The sequence below is a fragment of the Nothobranchius furzeri genome, chromosome 18, assembly GCF_043380555.1.
Source record: "Nothobranchius furzeri strain GRZ-AD chromosome 18, NfurGRZ-RIMD1, whole genome shotgun sequence".
Lineage (NCBI taxonomy): Eukaryota > Metazoa > Chordata > Actinopteri > Cyprinodontiformes > Nothobranchiidae > Nothobranchius > Nothobranchius furzeri.
In genome coordinates this window covers 16,797,411-16,819,857 of record NC_091758.1, presented here as the reverse complement: position 1 = coordinate 16,819,857, position 22,447 = coordinate 16,797,411, and the positions used below count along the sequence as shown (strand labels likewise).

Sequence of the window (22,447 nt, the reverse complement as noted above, 5' to 3'; positions counted from 1 at the left end):
AGCTTTTTCACAACTAATGTGTAGTTTAAAATAATATTTAACAATCATAATAATAATCATAGTTCACCAAAACAAAAGCAAAAGATCATTTTGCATCACCTGACTGCGTGAACTGGAAGTAGTAACTCAGCGGCCGGATGTTCTGGTAGAGAACGGCATTAACAAAAAGGGAGAGCCCAGTTTTAAACCTGCTGAGCAACCCAAAATAACAGAAGTAAAACACTGCTCGTTGGAGGTAAGAGTGTGTTTTTAGGAATGATTTTAAATTTTTTGGCTTTCATTAGAGCTCTGTAGGCTATCCCAGGTTAGCCACCTAGCTCCGCAGCTGTCTGCTGTAATGACAGGTTCGGCTAACGTTAACTAGTCATTGTTGTCATTTCCTGGCGATAAAACACACACGCGATTACTGAATAGTATAGCTTGCATGTGGTGTCATTTATTACTCGCATATAGGCCGTAATGAATTATAATATATTAATGAACTATGCTCACCAGATGTTTCATCCGTCCCGTAAATAATGCTCTATTGTTTGGTAAATAAAAATAAAAACTCAAAAGTATGTTAAATCGCTTCTAAATGGAGTGAGTGAGTCCCAGGAGTCATTATTGCACAAAAAACTACAAATCTTTGATTAAACAAGTGGCTGAAGAAGCTCTTTATGTGGATTATTTTAAGCTCGATTGACGGTGTGATATAAACATTGTTTACAGTTAGATCGCAGCTCATTTTAACCTCTAATATTATTATTTTTACTAAGCTTGAATATTTAATTCCATACCCAGTCACACTACTTATGTGTATTCTGGTATTTATAAATACCTGAGTTGTAAATCAATCTATATTTTTGTCAAATTGTTAGATAATATTTGCACATTTTAAGTAATCCATTGATAAAGCCAATTAGACTATTCTTCCAAAACCCTTTCTGAGAAGGAAGTTTAAACTTTGGAGACAATATATTCATATAATTATACTCCAGTCATTTCCTTTTCAGTCCCAAACAAACAGATAGCCATTCAGGACCCTTATCTCCCTTTATGGTACCTGATACACGCACACACACGCACGCACGCACGCACACACACACACGCACGCACGCACACACACACACACACACACACACACACACACACACACACACACACACACACACACACACACACACACCAGTCCCATTACATTTGAGCCAAACACTTGGCCAGAAGGAACTCTGGAAAGTCTTTTTCTACATTGTTTTGCCACCTGAGGATTTTTGTTGCAAGGTTTTTCAAAATGTTTAAGCAACAATTTTGCTTCAGGCTGCTCGTTGCAACAGGGGGAAGGAAACGGCAAGATTGTATAACTGCAATGATGAACGCTACTAAAATGGGTGCAGCCGATCTCACCGAGCAAAGGTTCTAAGCAACTCCACTGCTGCCTCTATAACTGACACAAATCACACTCTGTTTCTGAAAACATACGCATTTGGTCTGGTTTCAGCAGATATGTGAATGATGACTGAAGATGGGATCACACTTATTGTTGTTTTTGTTGTTATGAAGGAAAGCATTAAGATTTAACAGAAATATTTTTCACAAAATAAAACCACCATCATTCGAATCATTCAAATATCTAGAATAATAAATAGAACCAAGCCGCTTGGTTAATTTCAGATCTAATTTCTCGTCTTGCTCCTTTTTGTAATTTACGTCACTTGGTTCTCTTTTATGTGATTTGTGATTATTTCGGTCTCTGGTGCTCTAACATTAACAGGATTTTGTCTCTCTGTCTTTTGCAAGGATAAAAGACTTTGGGTTGCATGTGAGGACAAGTGTCAGCCGGGCCAACCATGGCGAACAATACAGATGATGTTGAAAACAATATGGTCAGTACAAGAGTCACAGGTGTTCTGCCTGTCTGTCATGATTATCCAACATTTTGAGTTTGGGAGGAAGCATCGACATATATATATATATATATATATATATATATATATATATATATATATTTATACTTAGTTTGTGTATCAGGTTTAAGGACTTTCATTAATAAAAGAACATGCTGGAGCACTTGTTCAGCCCTGGTTTAGGTAGATCTCAGCCCAGGAGTCTGACTCCTCGGCCTCACATGGCCATCACTTCAAACCCAGGTCATTCTAGAACAAAATATAATATATGAGAGTGATCTACTTCTTTCTCTAACGTGGCCTTGGCACAGATAGGTATCAGATTTTTTTTATTTTAGTTAAATAAAATAAATCTTAATACATTTACCCAACAATCTTTTGAAAGGAGGATGTTGTGTCTAGCTGTTCCCCTTCTGAAGTAATATTTCATTGTGTCTCATTTAGATTCTTATCCTGATGAGTTTATTATATATTGAATATAAATAATCTGATTGCTGAAAGTAAACGGCTTGATGAGCAGCTGAAGAGGTGATTCATCCATTGAGTTGGGTGTGATGGGGGCCCTCCAGGATGTGGGTTGGGCCCCCCTGGTTTAAGGTTTAAGCACATTCCATCCCTCTGAACACTGTAGATATAAATGACCCGCGCTTGTGTAGCATCTTTTCAGTCCGAGGACTCGGAGCGCTTTACAGTGTATTATTCATCCATTCACACATCACCACCACATGCTGGTGATGATGAGCTACATTGTATCCACAGCTGCCCTGGGGCTCACTGACGGAGGCAAGGCTGCCGTGCACAGCCACCGCCGGTTCCTCCGACCCTCAGGCAGGAAGGGTTAAGTGTCTTGCCTAAGGACACAACAGGATCTGGGATGAAACCTGCAACCTTCCAATTACTGGACAACCCGCTCTAGCCAACATCAAACATCCCTAATTAAATTAAAACTAAAGGTCTAAAAGTTAGCAAAATCTGCTGTGTACATATAGCATCTCCATCACTATAATACTTAAAAACTCTATTATTTAACAATCATTTCTCTCTTGTTCTGTACATAACTTATACAGATTTTAAAATAAAGATGGGAGGAAGACAACATGTCATTGTTTGTTGTTTTCCTGCTGTTAAAGGGTTGAATCAGGGAGCGCTTGTTGTTCTTTTATGAGTCTGAACTCTTAGACAACCATGTTATAAACCCTCTTAACAGCCTCTCGTCTCTTCTCAACAATATTTTTCCTTCGACTGATTAGTGGAGCTACCTACAGACACACTCCTCGCCACTGACAGCAAATCATCCAAAAACCGTAGTTCTGAATAAATATTAGAGGAATGAGGATCTGTTGGAGGGGATGTTTGGCTGGAGCCTAAACAGATGGGGCTAAGTTAAAGCAACATATTCATTTCCTCCCTTTTCTGGGAGCATCCTATAACTGTTTTTTAGGTTACTGCATCTACTGAAAGAGTCTAATTCTTGGTCTTATTGGTTGTCTTGTTCATTAAGGCTCAACGGGAAGCAGCTCAAGCCCCAGAGCCCACCCAGAAACCACAGGAGGCGTCTGGGACGAGACTCCGGTCCAGCGGAGGTTCAGGTGCAGGAGGAGGTGTTGCTGAAGGGGGTAGTCGTGGTAACGACAGCAGCCCAGAGCAGAATGGGCAGGCCCCAACTGCTCACCCTCAGGTGGTGGAGAACGAGGAGGATGAAGATGAGGAGATGACTCTAAAGTACGGGGCCAAGCACGTCATCATGCTGTTTGTTCCTGTGACGCTCTGCATGGTGGTCGTCGTGGCAACCATAAAGTCTGTTGGCTTCTACACCAAGAACGATGGGCAAAGACTGTGAGTGCTATGATCCTCTGTGGAACAGGTCTGACTCCGTAGACCTGCTGTTGGTTTATATGTAATACAACAATCTACCTCTAGGTGGGGCTGATGTCATGTTTCCTCATGCTGTCTCAGATCATCTAAATGTACAGTTCATGTGTTAAAGGGACATTATGGAAGTTTGACAGCCAAAAAATGTGTAGAAATAAGAAATGTCGTCTTCATACATTCTCCTGCAATGCCCTGGTCCTGTAGAATGAGCCCTGGCATTTTTACTGTGATTGCCTGTTTTTCTGTAAAATCACAGAAAAAGAGAGATGCTCGGGTCGAGCAGGCTGCTTCATGCGCGTTCACGCTCAGGCATAGCCCGTAGCATTTGCCATCAGTAGCTTTAGCAGCAGAGAGTGAGGTAGTACCAACTCAGCGACTTTGTCGCTGTTCCTAACGCCTAGTGATGAACCTAGCTACATTTCTGAGGACCCTTAGCTACTTTCTTCTAGATATTTCCTGCAAATTAGCAACAAAATAGCCATTTTCACTCCGAACCGTTCTTTGAGCGTTGTTTCAGCTGTCATCAAGGATATAAATGTTACAGATACGAAAGACGCCACTGGTGCTTTAGCTCACCTGGTTAAACGTCGGACTCTCGTGCTGAAAACCCGGGTTCGATTCTGGATGAGAACTTAGTTTATTTAGAGTTTATTTTTTACATTAATGGTATATATTTTTTTACAGTAAGATGCCCAAATGTTTATTTGAGACTTGCCGAACGGCATTGAATTCACAGATAAAAAAGATGTGGGTTCAACTTTCATTTTGGAACAATTTTTCAAGCAAGGGAAGGGAATGATCTGAGCATGCAGGAGGACTGACCCATCATAAACCTTTGTCGGCTGTGCTGAAGAGAAAGGTACAGAACCAAATTATTTAATTAATTAGCTGCGCGTTCTCCTGTCCTCCGGGCCACACACACACACACACACATACATACACACACACGGGACTGTCTCAGCTGTTATTTTTGTTAAGGAGTGTGCACGTACAGCATGCGCGCCTCGTGCACGAGCCTACTATTGAAGCTGCCGTTACGCTTTTGGACTGAGGGGCCAATCGCAAGCATAAAAATTTAAAACTCCGTAAAGTTCCTTTAAATAGTGAAGTAGAGAAGCTTATTTTAGCACTTGTTGTTTATGAAAACCAGCAGTTACGAGCAAATGAAAACAAACACTTGACTGCGAGTATGTTTCTTGTCTTCATCACGTGTAATATATTTTTCCTATTTTCTAACCCATCTGTAGGATTTACACACCATTTCCTGAAGAGACAGACACCGTAGCGCAGAGAGCTGTCAACTCCATCCTGAATGCCACCATCATGATCACTGTGATCATCGTCATGACGTTGGTGCTGGTGCTGCTTTACAAGTACCGCTGCTACAAGGTACACGCTAAAGCTGCAATAGCTTTTTCAGAGGTTAGACCCCTCCGTCTGAGCGACCAGAGCTAATGTGAACGTTTATTAATCCTCACTGAGCAAAAGGAGTCATTACATAGAAATAAAATATATTATGCAACATCTGCCAGCCTCTCTGAAGCAACGCACATTAACCCAAAAGAAATTACATTTATTAATCATCATTTTCTAATTGATCTAATTTTGACCCTACCAGGACAAACAGCTGTAGGAAACTGTAGCAGATTTAAAAATTGTTCTTGTTTTTATTTATTAAATTCCATCTTTAGACCATAGAGAGTGAAGCAGGAGGAAAAACCAGCCTTATGCCATCACTGATCGTTTAAAACAAACATCAGGAAGAATTTAAATGTTTACCTGCTCTCCCCCAGGTGATCCAAGGCTGGCTCTTTCTCTCCTCTCTCCTCTTGCTCTTCTTCTTCTCCTACATCTACCTCAAGTAAGCCCCCCCCCCCCCCCACACACACACACCCACACCCACACACACACACACACAGATTCAGACATATTTGATTAGGTATTAAATTCATTATGATATTAGACCCCTGTGTTTCTGCTCATTCGAACAGAGAGGTTTTCAAAACCTACAATGTGGCCATGGACTACTTCACCTTGGCAATAATAGTCTGGAACTTCGGGGTGGTGGGCATGATGTGTATTCACTGGAAGGGACCTCTGCGGCTCCAGCAGGCCTACCTCATCATGATCAGTGCTCTGATGGCCCTGGTTTTCATCAAGTACCTACCAGAGTGGACCGCCTGGCTCATCTTAGCAGTTATATCAGTCTATGGTAACTCCTCTCCTCCATTTCTTCACCTGTTTGTCTTTCCACGCTCACCTCTCTGACTTCTGCCTCGTTTCTGCTCTCAGATCTGTTGGCCGTGCTCTGTCCCAAAGGGCCTCTGAGGATCCTTGTTGAAACAGCCCAGGAGAGAAATGAACCCATCTTCCCAGCTCTTATCTACTCGTGTAAGACAATGTCATTCTTCAGTCGGTACCGTTACACCCCTGAAGCTGCGTCATCATGATTCTAACACCTCAGGGAAAACTGCACTGTGTGGTTGAACACATCACTAGCCACGTTTACGTGCACCAAATTTCTACACTCATATTTTGTTACTGAGCTCTGTTGTGGTTTATTATTAATAAAATGTGACAATCAGCTGAAACTTGAGAAGAATTGGTTCAAACTAAATGACAGAAGTTCAGAGAGTTAGGAGGCCTGTGTTCATCATGTGTTAATAAACCAAACCAGGTCTGTCTAACTGATGTTACTCTGTCTTCGTTACGAGCACGTCTCCGTCCACCTGCTGCAGAAACGTTGGTTACGTATTGTAACCCCAGATTCTATGAGTCTAGTCGCAGCCCTTAAGCGAGCTGCTATTGGAAGGATGATCTCCGCATCAGCCAATCATGAAGAGCTTAAATGTACGCCCACCAATAGTGGGCCCCCTCGTGGTATATAACCGCAGTGACCCCACTGCTCGCCTCCAATGGCTCTTATTCCATCATAACCAGTGGGGCCAAGTGGCTTAAGGGCTGCGACTAGACTCATAGAATCTGGGGTTACAATACGTAACCAACGTTCTATTTCGTCTAGTCTTAGCCCTTAAGCGAGCTGCTATTGGAATAAAGCGCAGCTGGATGGGTTTACGCCACACTGGTTAACACAACCAATGGACACACCCAATCAATCTCCTTTAGTGAGGGAGGTTCAGCCTCAGACCAGGCTTAAAGACTGAGGCAGCCACGATAAAAGAAGGGCCCCCACTAAAAAAACATCATCCACGAGAGGATGAAATCCATCTCAGCAAGGCCAATGAGGCGTCATAAGCATTCATTCAGCCTGCTGGGGTCCAAGCACTGAACGAGTGATGGAACCTGAAGACACATCCCGTAAATAATAACGAGTAAAGGAACAGGGTGAAGCCCATGAAGCAGCCTGACAAATGTCTTCCATCGACACACCACTGTGGAGCGCCATCGAAGAGGAAATCCCCCTGGCTGAGTGAGCCCTGAGTGCCTCAGGGGAAACCTGCCCCGATGACGTGTAAGCGAGGGAAATGGCGTCACACAGCCAGTGTGAAAGACGCTGGGCCGTCAGCGCCTGACCAAGGGAAGACTCCCTGTAGTGCACAAACAGGTTTTGTGAACGACGAATCCCTGAAGTGCGTGACACATACCGTACAAGCGCGCGCACCGGGCAGAGAAGGTGAGAAGCCGCCTCCTCCTCAGAATTATGGGGAGGAGGAAAAAGTCCAGCCAATGAAATTGACCTGGACTTGAAGGAAGCATTAATGCTTTTGGGCACAAAGGCTGGATTGGGGCATAAAACAGCAGACCCGCCATCTTCCCGGATCCTGAGGCATGTGGGAGCCACTGAAAGGGCGGTCAGGTCACTCACTCTCTTAACTGATGCTAGCGCTAGCAGCAATGCAGTTTTAAGTGACAGGAACTTGAGTGAGACCTGGTCCAAGGGTTCAAATGGGGCTTTGGATAAGCCGTGCAGAACCACCGTTAGATCCCACTGGGGAAAAAGCGGGCGGGACACAGGTCTGTTCCTCCTGACACCTTTTAGAAAACGTTTTGTGAGGGGATGATTGAAAACAGATCTATCTCCAAACCCTTGATGACAGGATGAGATAGCTGCAGCATATGTTTTAATAGTGCTGAAGGCGAGGCCCCTGTCCATCAGTATCTGCAGAAACGACAGGACATCCGCCAGCTGGCAGGAGAGCGCTTGAACATTCCGCTCTGTGCTCCATTTCTGGAAAGCTGCCCATTTAGCAGCGTAAGACGCAATGGTAGAGGGCGCCCGCGCACTCTGAATCGTGGCGACCACATCATGCGGCAGCCCAGAAGCCTCTAAGCGTGACCGCTCAGCGGCCAGACCCACAGCCGTTGGCCTATTTCCGGAGGATGTTTGATTATCCCATCCGCCTGGAGAAGGGCGTCCGCCCTCCACGGGAGCCTCCACGGGGAGCCGGACACTAGCGCTTGCAGGTCCGGAAACCATGACGCGGACAAGCGCCTGGGAGCCACCAGAATCACCGAGAGCCGTTCCGACCGAATTCGGTCTAAGAGACGGGGAATCAGAGGGACTGGTGGAAACGCATAAAGGAGCGCTCGAGGCCAGGGCTGGTGTGAGAAGGCGTCCGCCCCGAGCGGAGGTCCGTCCCGGGGACTCAGGGAAAACCACAGGCGACACTGAGCGTTTTCGCGAGCCGCAAACAGATCCACAGACGGTTCCCCGAACCTGATCCAGATCTGTGATATCAGTGCGGGATGCAGACGCCAGTCGGAGTCGCGGGGTCCCCCTCTCGACAGGATGTCTGCCGCTACATTCAGGACCCCCGGAATGTAGATGGCCCTGATGGACAGCAGGTGGACATGTGTCCAACACAGTAAATCTGTGGCGACACGCAACAGAGGGAGGGATCGAACTCCCCCTTGGCGATTTATGTAGGCTGCCGCCACCTGGTTGTCTGTGTGAACTTCGACATGACGGCCCTCGAGAAGGGCAGCAAAGTGTCTGATCACATTCCTCACTGTCATAAGCTCCAACACATTTATGTGCTCGTGCGTGTGGGAGGGCCAACGATCCGCCACCGTATGGGACAAGCACGTGCCCCCCCACCCCGACAGTGACGCATCCGTAAACACAGATACGTGTGACGCAGGACGTCCGATGGGAACCCCGCGTGAGAGGATGCAGGGGTTCCCCCAGTGAGCGAGGTCCCCGCCCACTGAAGGGGGAATCCTCAACATACGTCTCTTTTGACGTATCGGGTGCACCCGGAGGCGGGTGAACCAACGTTGCAAGCGCCTCGTGTGCAGCAAGCCTAGCGGTACCACAGCGTGGGCTGCGGACATCATGCCCAGGAGTTTCATGACTAACAGGGCTCTCACGATCTTGCGGGGTTGTACACGGGAGATCACAGTGGAGAGATCTGCCGCTCTTGCAGGCGACAAACGTGCTCTCATCAGGGAGGCGTCCAACTCCACCCCGAGATACACAATCGACTGGGATGGAAGAACGGAGCTCTTTTCCCAGTTTATAGAAAACCCCAGGGTCGACAGATGCTCTGTCAACCTCCTGGTTTGCTGTGACGCCTCGTCCTTGGACCGAGCGCACAGGAGAAGATCGTCCAAGTAAAATAAAACCCTCATTCCCTCCATACGCAGTGGCTGCAGCGCGGTCTCCAGACATTTGGAGAAGGTGCGCGGGGCTAGCGAGTAGCCGAAAGGGAGGCGATTGAACTGATATTGAACTCCCTTGAACGAAAAACGCAGAAACTTCCGGTGATTCGGAATTACTGGTATGTGGAAGTATGCGTCTTTCAGGTCGATTGACGTGAACCAATCCCCGGGGCGCACATATTCCAGGACTTGTCTCATCGTTAACATGCGGAAATGCATTACTGCTATGGAGCAGTTGAACAGGGACAGGTCGAGAATCGGTCTCATTCCTCCCGACTTCTTCGGTACTATGAAGTAGCGGGAGTAGAAGCCCGAGAGCTCTTGTCCGCGAGGGACTCGTGAAATAGCGTCCTTGGACAGAAGTTCCCGCAACTCCAGCTCTAGAGCCTGAGACTGTACTTGCGATGTGAACGTCGTCTCCACGATCCCGTTGAAGGGAGGTGGAGTGACCTGAAAATGAAGTGTGTGACCGCAATGAATGGTGTCCGAAATCCATTTGCTCATGATACAAAGGCGGCGCCACTCGTGCGCGCGTTCCGACAGAGGACGCGTGTGCGCGGTCACGTGAGCAACGACTGAGGGTTGTGCATGCGCCCTTACCGCCGTCGCCCATACCAGAGAACTGGGGGCGACCCATGGAGGGCTGCGCTCGAAAGGGCGGGTGCGAAACAGCTGGAACAGGCTGGTCCGCACCGCGGAGCGTGGAGTCCGAAAGTGAAGGACGAGTGGGAGCCGAGCCTGTGCACGGGGGCGACAAAGTGCCAGCGGACGAAGCCGCGCACTGTGCCGCCGCGCGTGGTCGAGACAGCGACCTGACATCTCGCCCCACCCGACGATGTGGTGAGAGTTGGGCCCGGCCGGATGCTGGGGCCGGAGCGCCAATGGAGCGCACCCTTACGGTTGGCCGTATATTATGACTGCCTGCAGGAACATGTGTGCGTGCAGCAGTGCTTGGTGTGGGGAACATGTGTGAGAACTCGGCAGAGGATTCTGCGGAGGACTGTAGGATTGTGCTCTTTGAGTGACATGTTTTGGGTTTTATTTCAAAACCAACATCAACATTACAATCATGTACACACACATTCCCCCCAAAGAGTCACTTCCGTGGCTGCTTTCGGCGAGGCTCGTGCACCTGGGACTGCCAAGACGGCGTCTGCTGGCCCCGCCGGAACCGTTGCCCGCCATCTCGCTGGTCCCGCTGATGTGGAGCCGAAGCGGGAGGCCGGCTCCGTGGAGCGGACGGTGCAGCTGGGCGTTTGAAGCTTCCGCGCCGTTCGTCCCATCCTCTGGCAGAACGGCCGGAGTGCGAGGCTGACCGAGGGTGAACCAGGTCTCGTACCGTAGCCGATAGTTCGGCCGTCTTCTGAGCCCTCTCAATGACGCCCCTAAGATGGGGACCAAACAGAACATCGGTGGTGATGGGGCCGTCCAGCATCTCCCTTTGCAGATGCTCCGGAATGGAGGGCAGGGCCTTGAGCCAGATCGCTCGCTGGATGAGGGTCTGCCAGGCAGCGATGCGAGCAGAACCGGTGAGCACAGCAGCACACAAATTGAGGATAGCATCAGCAGTCTTAGTAATGACGGCCTTCGACTCCTCGGGGGCTTCCAGCTCCTCCATCATCCTCGAGACGCCGAAGGCAAGGAGGGCGATGTTATTCCCTGCAGCGCCGGTCTGAAAGGCACACTGATGTGCGCGGTCGGTGAGCCGCGTCAGCAGCTAGTCATGTTTTGAAGCGGGAACAGCTCGCGGGCCAGCGAGGTGGTTCTTGGCGCCAAACAGCGAGGCCAAGTCCGGCTCTAGCGGAGGAACGGACGGCCAGCCTTGGTCGGAAAACCCCTCGACCTTGGTGATGGGCGCAAAGGTGGAGACTGGTGCCTTGAGCTTGGCAGGCTCGGAGAAGGCGGCAGACCAGCAGCTCATAGCAGCAGGGAAGCGCGGCCGAATAGGGTCTAGACAGCGTGTCTGAGTTGCCCCGAAGATTCCCGCCAAATCATCCGCTTCAGGCGGGGCTGGTTCTGGCACAGCTAGCCCCTTGTGGGCTGCTGCCGCAGAAATGATGGCGGGCAGCTCCTGGAGCAGTGCTCTTACTGCTGGCAGGGAGGAGCGAGAAGCCACTGGGGCAGAAGGACCCGCTGGGCGGAGCTCATCGACCTCCGTTATGTCTAGGAGGGATGCCGCCTCGTCGTAGTTCTCGCTGTCGGTGACGTCATCCAGCCGGTTGAAGCCAGCCGGCTCCTGACCGGCGTCGAAGAAATCCAACGCCTTGTCCAGCGGGTACGAGTCAGCCACCGGAAATTCTTCGTCGGCGGCGGGAGTGAAGTACTCGACCCGGCGAATCTTCTCTGCCACGGGCAGAGCGGCACAGAACGGGCACGAGGCCTGCGGGGTCAAGGCCAGGCCAGCGTGGTGAGCCCCGAGACAGACCTCACACTTAGCGTGCAGGTCTCCGCTGGAAATGGAGCCCGACTGGCAGGTCGGGCAGGGTCTGGCGTCGCTGGACATGGCTGGTAAGTCTTCTCGGATAATCTTGCTCTTTCTGGATAAATTTGCTCTTTAAGAAGCTCTCAGCTTGGCATGAAGAGAAAAAGGGGGCGAGCAGTGGGGTCACTGCGGTTATATACCACGAGGGGGCCCACTATTGGTGGGCGTACATTTAAGCTCTTCATGATTGGCTGATGCGGAGATCATCCTTCCAATAGCAGCTCGCTTAAGGGCTAAGACTAGACGAAATAGAACAGCTGCTGCGTTCACAGAAACGGCGATCCGTGCTGCAAACCCCGCAGTGAATCGGCGTGTTTCCAGTACAGACTTGATCATGTTTGTCCAATTGTTTGTGCAATAATCAGATTTTTATTTTACTTCCACAAAATGCACGTTCTGGATTAGAGGTGTGACTCTTCACTTGTCTCCCGATTCGATTATGATTATTGGGTGAACGATTCAATTCGATTCGATATCCCGATGCATCACGATTATTTCATATTGATTTGTTTTCATCGATGAATAGAAGATGTCAGATAGTTGCTTTTTATTATTTTTATCTAAAACGTAATTGACACAACCTGCCATCCCTCAAAAGCTCTCCATTCACAACAGGTTAGGACAAAACATTTAAACATTTAAGAAGATTTAACAAAGTAAAACATCTGTTTCCTCGTTCAGCACCATGCCTCAGGCTGAGAAAAACACGCTTTGCAAAAACTCACAAAATCTAAAAAAGTACTGAAAACCTACAGGGCACATAATGTAATAATAAAATACATAATGGGTTCATAAATGAGTGTTTAATGTCTCTGAGCAGCTCTAGAGTCAGATATTGATGCCGCAGTTGAAGGGTGTCAGAAATGACACCAAATGAAATGTTTGACTTAATTTGTTATTTTATTTGAACCCAGTTGTTCATTTCTGAAGTGTTGGAGAATGAATCAAGTTCTGTTTGATGCAGAAAATAATAAAACAGAAAACAAATTCTACACTTCCAATAATATTTAAGATGTGTGTTTTATTCTTTCTGATAATAACACCAGCAGAAGGCTGTGGGCTGGATTAGGATTAAATTACCCAGCTGATGGATCTCCTTCACTAACCAGCTAACTACAAACCTTTCCACTAACCTGTCCTGTGTGACCCTCATGTCCATGCTGTCTCTGGAGGAGCAGATAGGAGACTAGATCTCCTGTAACCTAAAATGAACCAAAGCTTCCTCCCAGTTTCTCTTTAAGCTGAATTTAACATCAGTTTATCATCATTACACAAAATAATAAAGTGGAACAAGAACTTCTGTCTTCCATTTCTCTCTCCTTTTAACTTCTCCGTGTCCCTAAATAAAAGAGACAGACGATCACGCTGCAGCCGCCGTCATTGGACCCCCCCACACTTGCTGAGCGGAGCGCGCTGCGTGACAACCCGCTCAGTTAACATAATTCACAGCCCAAATCCAACAGAACCGGTCGGGCTGATTCGGTTCTGGTTCTGTCTCAGGTTACAACTCTAGCGCTCTGCCCTGCAGTACCACATTAAGGCGGAATCACTTGGTAAATGTGGAGGACGCTCACTCTTACAGATTTGGATGGTGCGCTGGTGCCGCCGTTTAAACAAAACTACATTCCACTATAATCGATTATGGCGTACTCTTCTACGACGCAGAATCGTTTATGTCCGCATCCCGATGCATCGATTTGATTCTTTTCCTCAGCTCTAATCTGGATTAGATATTACTGAAACAGGGACGGCTTGCCATCATTTTCAAAAGCCGGCGCTCGTTAATTAGGCCGTCAGTTTTAAAGTCAGGTGTTCCACATGACAGCAGGGAGGCTCGCTAGCTGTTGCACACATGCGCAGTGGGCATTATTATTTAACAATCCGAATGGCTCTATACAAGCACGTCAACGCAATGATGATCGGACAAAACCACTCCCTCAATCAGGTTTAAATTTCATTCTGATCGGGCCGAATCGGATCAGAATATTCCAGTTGACATGTTTACATGCAGAGTTTTAAATTTGATTGGGCATTCAATCTGATTAACTGTTCTCATGTAACGTGGCTTCTGAGTGATATGGTGACCTGGTCTCTTCCTTCTTCCCCAGCTACGATGGTGTGGCTTGTGAACATGGCAGACATTGAGAGGCCAAACAGGAACTCAGCAGAAGTGGGTTTACCCCAGCAGAACACTCATGGAGGTGAGTGGGCATCAGGAAGGGGCTGGTCAGAGCCACACCTGGTTCCTGGGTCTGTAATTGTTCTGGATTCTGACCGACTTCCTTTTTTAGAAGCTGTGGCGTCTCCGGCACCCGCGAGTCCATCACCGGACGATGGTGGCTTCACGTCTACTTGGATCAACCAGCAGCAGCACCAGCTGGGACCGCTTCAGTCCACTGAGGAAACCAGACGTGAGATCCAGCAGATGCCCTCCGCCCGCCCCCCTGTTGAAGACGATGATGAAGAAAGTGAGTAATGGATGACTTAATGACTCACTGTTCTGAGCTACAACCAGATGGGGAAAGACATTCTGGTCTGTTTTCAGACCTCCGGTATAAACCCAGGTTTATGGGTTTATGAGTTTGAACCCAGAGAGCTTCACAGGTTCTCTCTTCCTCACAGTTTCCTAAGATTTTTTGCTTCATTTGTTTGTTGACTGGTGAGAGTTAAATGCCCACCACGTAACTGAAGGGTTAAAGGTTCAAGCCCTGTCTGTTGCAGCTGTTAGCCCCTTTCACATCTGGGTGAGTCCAGACCGGTTTGGGTCGGTCCGTCTCGTCTCGGCCCCACACAGCCAGGTTTTGTTCACACAGCCTTCTGAGGAACACAGATGTTTTCAAGCACATGGATGGGGAGAATTTCGTGGTGTTGCTGAGAGCATTTTTTAATTTGGAGACTCTGATGTGAAGCATACTGCCACACCTGATTACAACCGCATCTGATTACCAACACACCTGATTACTGCCACACCTGATTACAACCGCATCTGATTACCACCACACCTGATTACTGCCACACCTGATTACAACCGCATCTGATTACCACCACACCTGATTACAAACGCATCTGATTACTACCACACCTGATTACTACCACACCTGATTACTACCGCACCTGATTACCACCGCATCTGATTACTACCACACCTGATTACTACCGCACCTGATTACCACCACACCTGATTACTGCCACACCTGATTACTGCCACACCTGATTACTGCCACACCTGATTACTACCACACCTGATTACAACCGCATCTGATTACTACCACACCTGATTACAACCGCATCTAATTACTACCACACCTGATTACAACCGCATCTGATTACTACCACACCTGATTACTACCGCATCTGATTACTACCACACCTGATTACAACCGCATCTGATTACTACCACACCTGATTACTACCACACCTGATTACAACCGCATCTGATTACTACCACACCTGATTACTACCACACCTGATTACAACCGCATCTGATTACTACCACTCCTGATTACCACTACACCTAATTACTGCCACACCTGATTACTACCACACTTGATTACTACCACACCTGATTACCGCCACACCTGATTACTACCACACCTGATTACCACCACACCTGATTACTACCACACCGGATTACTACCACACCTGATTACAACCGCATCTGATTACTACCACACCTGATTACAACCGCATCTGATTACTACCACACCGGATTACTACCACACCTGATTACAACTGCATCTGATTACTACCACACCTGATTACAACCGCATCTGATTACTACCACACCTGATTACTACCACACCTGATTACAACCGCATCTGATTACTACCACACCTGATTACAACCGCATCTGATTACTACCACACCTGATTACTACCGCACCTGATTACCACCACACCTGATTACTGCCACACCTGATTACTACCACACCTGATTACAACCGCATCTGATTACTACCACACCTGATTACAACCACATCTGATTACTACCACACCTGATTACAACCGCATCTGATTACTACCACACCTGATTACTACCACACCTGATTACAACCGCATCTGATTACTACCACACCTGATTACAACCGCATCTGATTACCAACACACCTGATTACTGCCACACCTGATTACAACCGCATCTGATTACCACCACACCTGATTACTGCCACACCTGATTACAACCGCATCTGATTACCACCACACCTGATTACAAACGCATCTGATTACTACCACACCTGATTACTACCACACCTGATTACAACCGCATCTGATTACTACCACACCTGATTACAACCGCATCTGATTACTACCACACCTGATTACTACCGCACCTGATTACCACCACACCTGATTACTGCCACACCTGATTACTACCACACCTGATTACAACCGCATCTGATTACTACCACACCTGATTACAACCACATCTGATTACTACCACACCTGATTACAACCGCATCTGATTACTACCACACCTGATTACTACCACACCTGATTACTACCACACCTGATTACAACCTCATCTGATTACTACCACACCTGATTACAACCGCATCTGATTACCAACACACCTGATTACTGCCACACCTGATTACAACCGCATCTGATTACCACCACACCTGATTACTGCCACACCTGATTACAACCGCATCTGATTACCACCACACCTGATTACAAACGCATCTGATTACTACCACACCTGATTACTACCACACCTGATTACTACCGCACCTGATTACCACCGCATCTGATTACTACCACACCTGATTACTACCGCACCTGATTACCACCACACCTGATTACTGCCACACCTGATTACTGCCACACCTGATTACTGCCACACCTGATTACTGCCACACCTGATTACTACCACACCTGATTACAACCGCATCTGATTACAACCGCATCTAATTACTACCACACCTGATTACAACCGCATCTGATTACTACCACACCTGATTACTACCGCATCTGATTACTACCACACCTGATTACAACCGCATCTGATTACTACCACACCTGATTACTACCACACCTGATTACAACCGCATCTGATTACTACCACACCTGATTACTACCACACCTGATTACAACCGCATCTGATTACTACCACTCCTGATTACCACTACACCTAATTACTGCCACACCTGATTACTACCACACTTGATTACTACCACACCTGATTACCGCCACACCTGATTACTACCACACCTGATTACCACCACACCTGATTACTACCACACCGGATTACTACCACACCTGATTACAACCGCATCTGATTACTACCACACCTGATTACAACCGCATCTGATTACTACCACACCGGATTACTACCACACCTGATTACAACTGCATCTGATTACTACCACACCTGATTACAACCGCATCTGATTACTACCACACCTGATTACTACCACACCTGATTACAACCGCATCTGATTACTACCACACCTGATTACAACCGCATCCCGCATCTGATTACTACCACACCTGATTACAACCGCATCTGATTACTACCACACCGGATTACTACCACACCTGATTACAACTGCATCTGATTACTACCACACCTGATTACAACCGCATCTGATTACTACCACACCTGATTACTACCACACCTGATTACAACCGCATCTGATTACTACCACACCTGATTACAACCGCATCTGATTACTACCACACCTGATTACTACCGCACCTGATTACCACCACACCTGATTACTGCCACACCTGATTACTACCACACCTGATTACAACCGCATCTGATTACTACCACACCTGATTACAACCACATCTGATTACTACCACACCTGATTACAACCGCATCTGATTACTACCACACCTGATTACTACCACACCTGATTACTACCACACCTGATTACAACCGCATCTGATTACTACCACACCTGATTACAACCGCATCTGATTACTACCACACCTGATTACAACCGCATCTGATTACTACCACACCTGATTACTACCACACCTGATTACAACCGCATCTGATTACTACCACACCTGATTACCACTAAACCTAATTACTGCCACACCTGATTACTACCACACTTGATTACTACCACACCTGATTACCGCCACACCTGATTACTACCACACCTGATTACCACCACACCTGATTACTACCACACCTGATTACTACCACACCTGATTACAACCGCATCTGATTACTACCACACCTGATTACTACCACACCTGATTACAACCGCATCTGATTACTACCACACCTGATTAAAACTACACCTAATTACTGCCACACCTGATTAAACCCGCATCTGATTACTACCACACCTGATTACTACCACACCTGATTACAACCGCTTCTGATTACTACCACACCTGATTAAAACTACACCTAATTACTGCCACACCTGATTAAACCGGCATCTGATTACTACCACACCTGATTACTACCACACCTGATTACAACCGCATCTGATTACTACCACACCTGATTACAACCGCATCTGATTACTACCACACCTGATTACTACCACACCTGATTACAACCGCATCTGATTACTACCACACCTGATTACAACCGCATCTGATTACTACCACACCTGATTACAACCGCATCTGATTACTACCACACCTGATTACTACCACACCTGATTACAACCGCATCTGATTACTACCACACCTGATTACTACCACACCTGATTACAACCGCATCTGATTACTACCACACCTGATTACTACCACACCTGATTACAACCGCATCTGATTACTACCACACCTGATTACCACTACACCTAATTACTGCCACACCTGATTACTACCACACTTGATTACTACCACACCTGATTACCGCCACACCTGATTACTACCACACCTGATTACCACCACACCTGATTACTACCACACCTGATTAATACCACACCTGATTACAACCGCATCTGATTACTACCACACCTGATTACTACCACACCTGATTACAACCGCATGTGATTACTACCACACCTGATTAAAACTACACCTAATTACTGCCACACCTGATTAAACCCGCATCTGATTACTACCACACCTGATTACTACCACACCTGATTACAACCGCATCTGATTACTACCACACCTGATTAAAACTACACCTAATTACTGCCACACCTGATTAAACCCGCATCTGATTACTACCACACCTGATTACTACCACACCTGATTACAACCGCATCTGATTACTACCACACCTGATTACCACCACACCTGATTACCGCCACACCTGATTACTACCACACCTGATTACCACCACACCTGATTACTACCACACCTGATTACTACCACACCTGATTACAACCGCATCTGATTACTACCACACCTGATTAAAACTACACCTAATTACTGCCACACCTGATTAAACCCGCATCTGATTACTACCACACCTGATTAAAACTACACCTAATTACTGCCACACCTGATTAAACCCGCATCTGATTACTACCACACCTGATTACTACCACAGCTGATTACTACCGCATCTGATTACTACCACACCTGATTACCGCCACACCTGATTACCACCACACCTGATTACTACCATACCTTATTACTACCACACCTGATTATTATCAGACATAGGGCTGGGCGATATATCGAAAATTTATCGTTATTGAAATTTCTGACTCTTATTGTGATAATTTTTCCCATGTCAAAATGTGATGATAAAAGAATGAAAAGATGTGTGTAGGTTGGCAACGTTCATGTCCCTTTAAGAAGCTGTACCACCTTGAGTCACGTAAAAATGTGACTCGACGTGATACATGTGACAACTTTTGTTTCAGCGCATACCTGTAGTTATCGTCCGTTTATCGTTATCAAGGTGAAATCCTCAATATATCGCAATATTGATTTTAGGCCATATCGCCCAACCCTAATCAGATGCGAATACTACAACTCCTGATTATTATCGCATCTGATTACTACCACACCTGATTATTACCAGCCGTGAATACTACCACACCTGACTACTACGAGACTACTACAGGAGGACACCCAAAAGTGTTGCTCAGAATGAAGTTACACATCTCCACTATCTTCTGGTGTAAAGTAATAATTTCATGAGGGATTATATTTGTAGCTGTGGCTCATCAAATGCAATATTGCAACTTTGGCACCTAAAGGGTTAATTTTACAGTCTTCAGCAGGCCTTTCAGTTATAAGCCTGTGCATTTATAATCTTTATTCATTTATAATTTAGTATTATTGAATGTACACGAGTGGGTTCAAGTAAAACATTTTATTTAGAGTTCATTTGTATTGTGCATTGTTGTTATGTCAGTGGTAAATTTACATTTTCAAGGTTTTGTAACAGATTTATTGCAATGCCTTGATTTTAGTGAGGTTAAATGGTAAATGGCCTGTATTTGTATAGCACCTTCTTAGGGTTCTAGGCCCCCCCAAGGCGCTTCACAACACAATCAGTCATTCACCCATTCACACACACATTCACACGCTGGTGGAGATGAGCTACGAGCTAGGTTAGTACACATCGTAGCCGTAAATTCTATGGTTGTAATTATTGTCATGATATTTTCTTTTGGTGTTTTGGTTTACGGCCTCGGTGCATCCCTACTAATTACTACCTCACCTGGTCACTGCCTCACCTGAAGTTCCAACGGGATCCATCTGGGTTTCATCCTAAACTTTTGCCTCAGTGTGAAACAACTCCAAATATGGTCACGTGAGGAAACTGTAACAGATGTGCTTAGATAGTTTTAATTCTTCTTTAAACACAGCGTAGTAGAAGATTTGTTTTTACCTTTTTTTACCTTTGATTTTCTTAATGCTTAATAATACACTTAGTAACAGTGAGGGGACCCTTATTGTAAAGTGTTACCAAACAAAACCTTCCATCCAGATTCAACATAATTATCCTACAAATGCATCTCGTTTAAATGTGTATGTAAAATACAAAATCAGGTCATTTAGTTAATGCTTTCATTTTCTGGGAGAAGAAAGAAAACAGAAACAAAACACAATAAAGATTTATCTAATACCAGCATTTAGCTCACCTCTCTGGCTTTGTTGGCTAACATCGTGCACTCTAAACCACATTTTGGTGTGCGGCTGTAAGAATGTTCCTACAGATGTTTTGGTTTCCCCTAACCCCGCCATGAAGCTGAGTTTGTAATTCAGACCAGTGAAATCACAGATCCTCTCCTTTAATCATCATTTTCGAGTTTTCCTTCCTCTGAACCCATAAAACAGTTTTGGGATGTTTTTACTGTCCCCCCTCTCTGTGAAAGTATGTTGCCCTTTTTAGTCAAAACAGATTAGGAAGCAATCATTTTTATGGCAATTGCTGGTTTTCTTGTCTTCACTGTCTGGTGGTCCTGAGCTGGTTTTAGTTTAAACCTTAGTACAAGTATGGGGTCGGAGCTCCCGTTTTTACGGTAATTACAGCTGGGCTCTGCTGGGGCCGTCTGAATAGACTACACCCTGACTGTGGCCACCTCCTGTGATTTCAGGGGGCGTCAAGCTGGGACTCGGGGACTTCATCTTCTACAGCATGCTGGTGGGGAAGGCCTCTGCTACCGCCAGCGAGGACTGGAACACCACGCTCGCCTGCTTTGTTGCCATCCTCATCGTGAGTGATTCTTTATTTTCACATCAAGCTGAAGCCACCAAACCCTCGTCTGCCTTGTGTGAACCACCTGATTGTTTAATTATGTGTTTTCCTTCAGAGACGCCTTTGTTTGGGGTTTAATCACTCAGTTTGGTTTTGCTCCTCTCTGTGCCTGCAGGGCCTCTGTCTGACTCTGCTCCTCCTCGCCATCTTTAAGAAAGCCCTGCCGGCTCTGCCCATCTCCATTTTCTTTGGCCTGGTCTTTTACTTTGCCACAGATAATTTGGTCCGGCCCTTCATGGATAAACTGGCGCTGCACCAGTTCTACGTTTAGCAGGACGCTGCCCTGATGACCTTCGCTCTCCTGCCAACATGAGGGTGCCCCCATCATGCCTGGAACAACAAAGGCTGCTGCAGTGGCCCCTCCGGCCCCCCCCCCCCCCCACACACTCCCTCTGAAGAACTCATGCCAATAGACACAAGTTGTTTTTGCTCTGCCTTCCTTCCTGGCACCAAGAGAGGGTTCATCCCCCACATTCACCTCCACCCCACTCCACCCAGACAACAATAGCTGAGTATTTAATTACATTTCAGCCAATGAGACTTTTCTCTCTCAACACAAGACCTCATCTTCAGTTTGGTAAGGAGCGCTCTCATGCAACTCCCAGACCAAGTGAGATCATTGGATCTTAATTCCTGCAGGTAAGCTGCTCCGATAGCTTGTCTGCTTCCCAGCCACACGTGTCCCACCACCGGGAGTTTCCCAAGTGTCGCCTCCAGCTGGAGCGGAGGTGCCTTCCTCAGGGACACCGAGATGTGGAGAGAAGGAAGATGGGTGATAAAATCTCCCTTCAGAGACTTTACCCAAGCATCGTTCCTGACTCAAGCACACCTTCATCCCCTCTGACCCCAGGACTGGAACCCGTTGATCACACTGATGGAGTCAGGTAGTGACACTGCTAGTGGATCAGAGCGAGTAGTTAGATTGTCCGTCACCAGAACGCGCTTT

The 22,447-nt window shown here is 46.7% G+C and overlaps 1 protein-coding gene across 1 annotated transcript; it reads left to right on the top strand.

Moving 5' to 3' along the window:
- Positions 1 to 107: 107 nt before the first annotated feature.
- Positions 108 to 21,906, top strand: psen1 (presenilin 1). The gene is made up of 11 exons (XM_015969322.3): positions 108 to 235; positions 1,780 to 1,865; positions 3,388 to 3,722; positions 5,006 to 5,147; positions 5,552 to 5,619; positions 5,750 to 5,970; positions 6,051 to 6,149; positions 13,971 to 14,063; positions 14,154 to 14,330; positions 21,341 to 21,459; positions 21,617 to 21,906. The coding sequence occupies exons 2-11, from the start codon at positions 1,830 to 1,832 to the stop codon at positions 21,770 to 21,772; spliced, it is 1,446 nt and encodes a 481-aa protein (XP_015824808.1). The 5' UTR covers positions 108 to 235; positions 1,780 to 1,829; the 3' UTR covers positions 21,773 to 21,906.
- Positions 21,907 to 22,447: the final 541 nt, after the last annotated feature.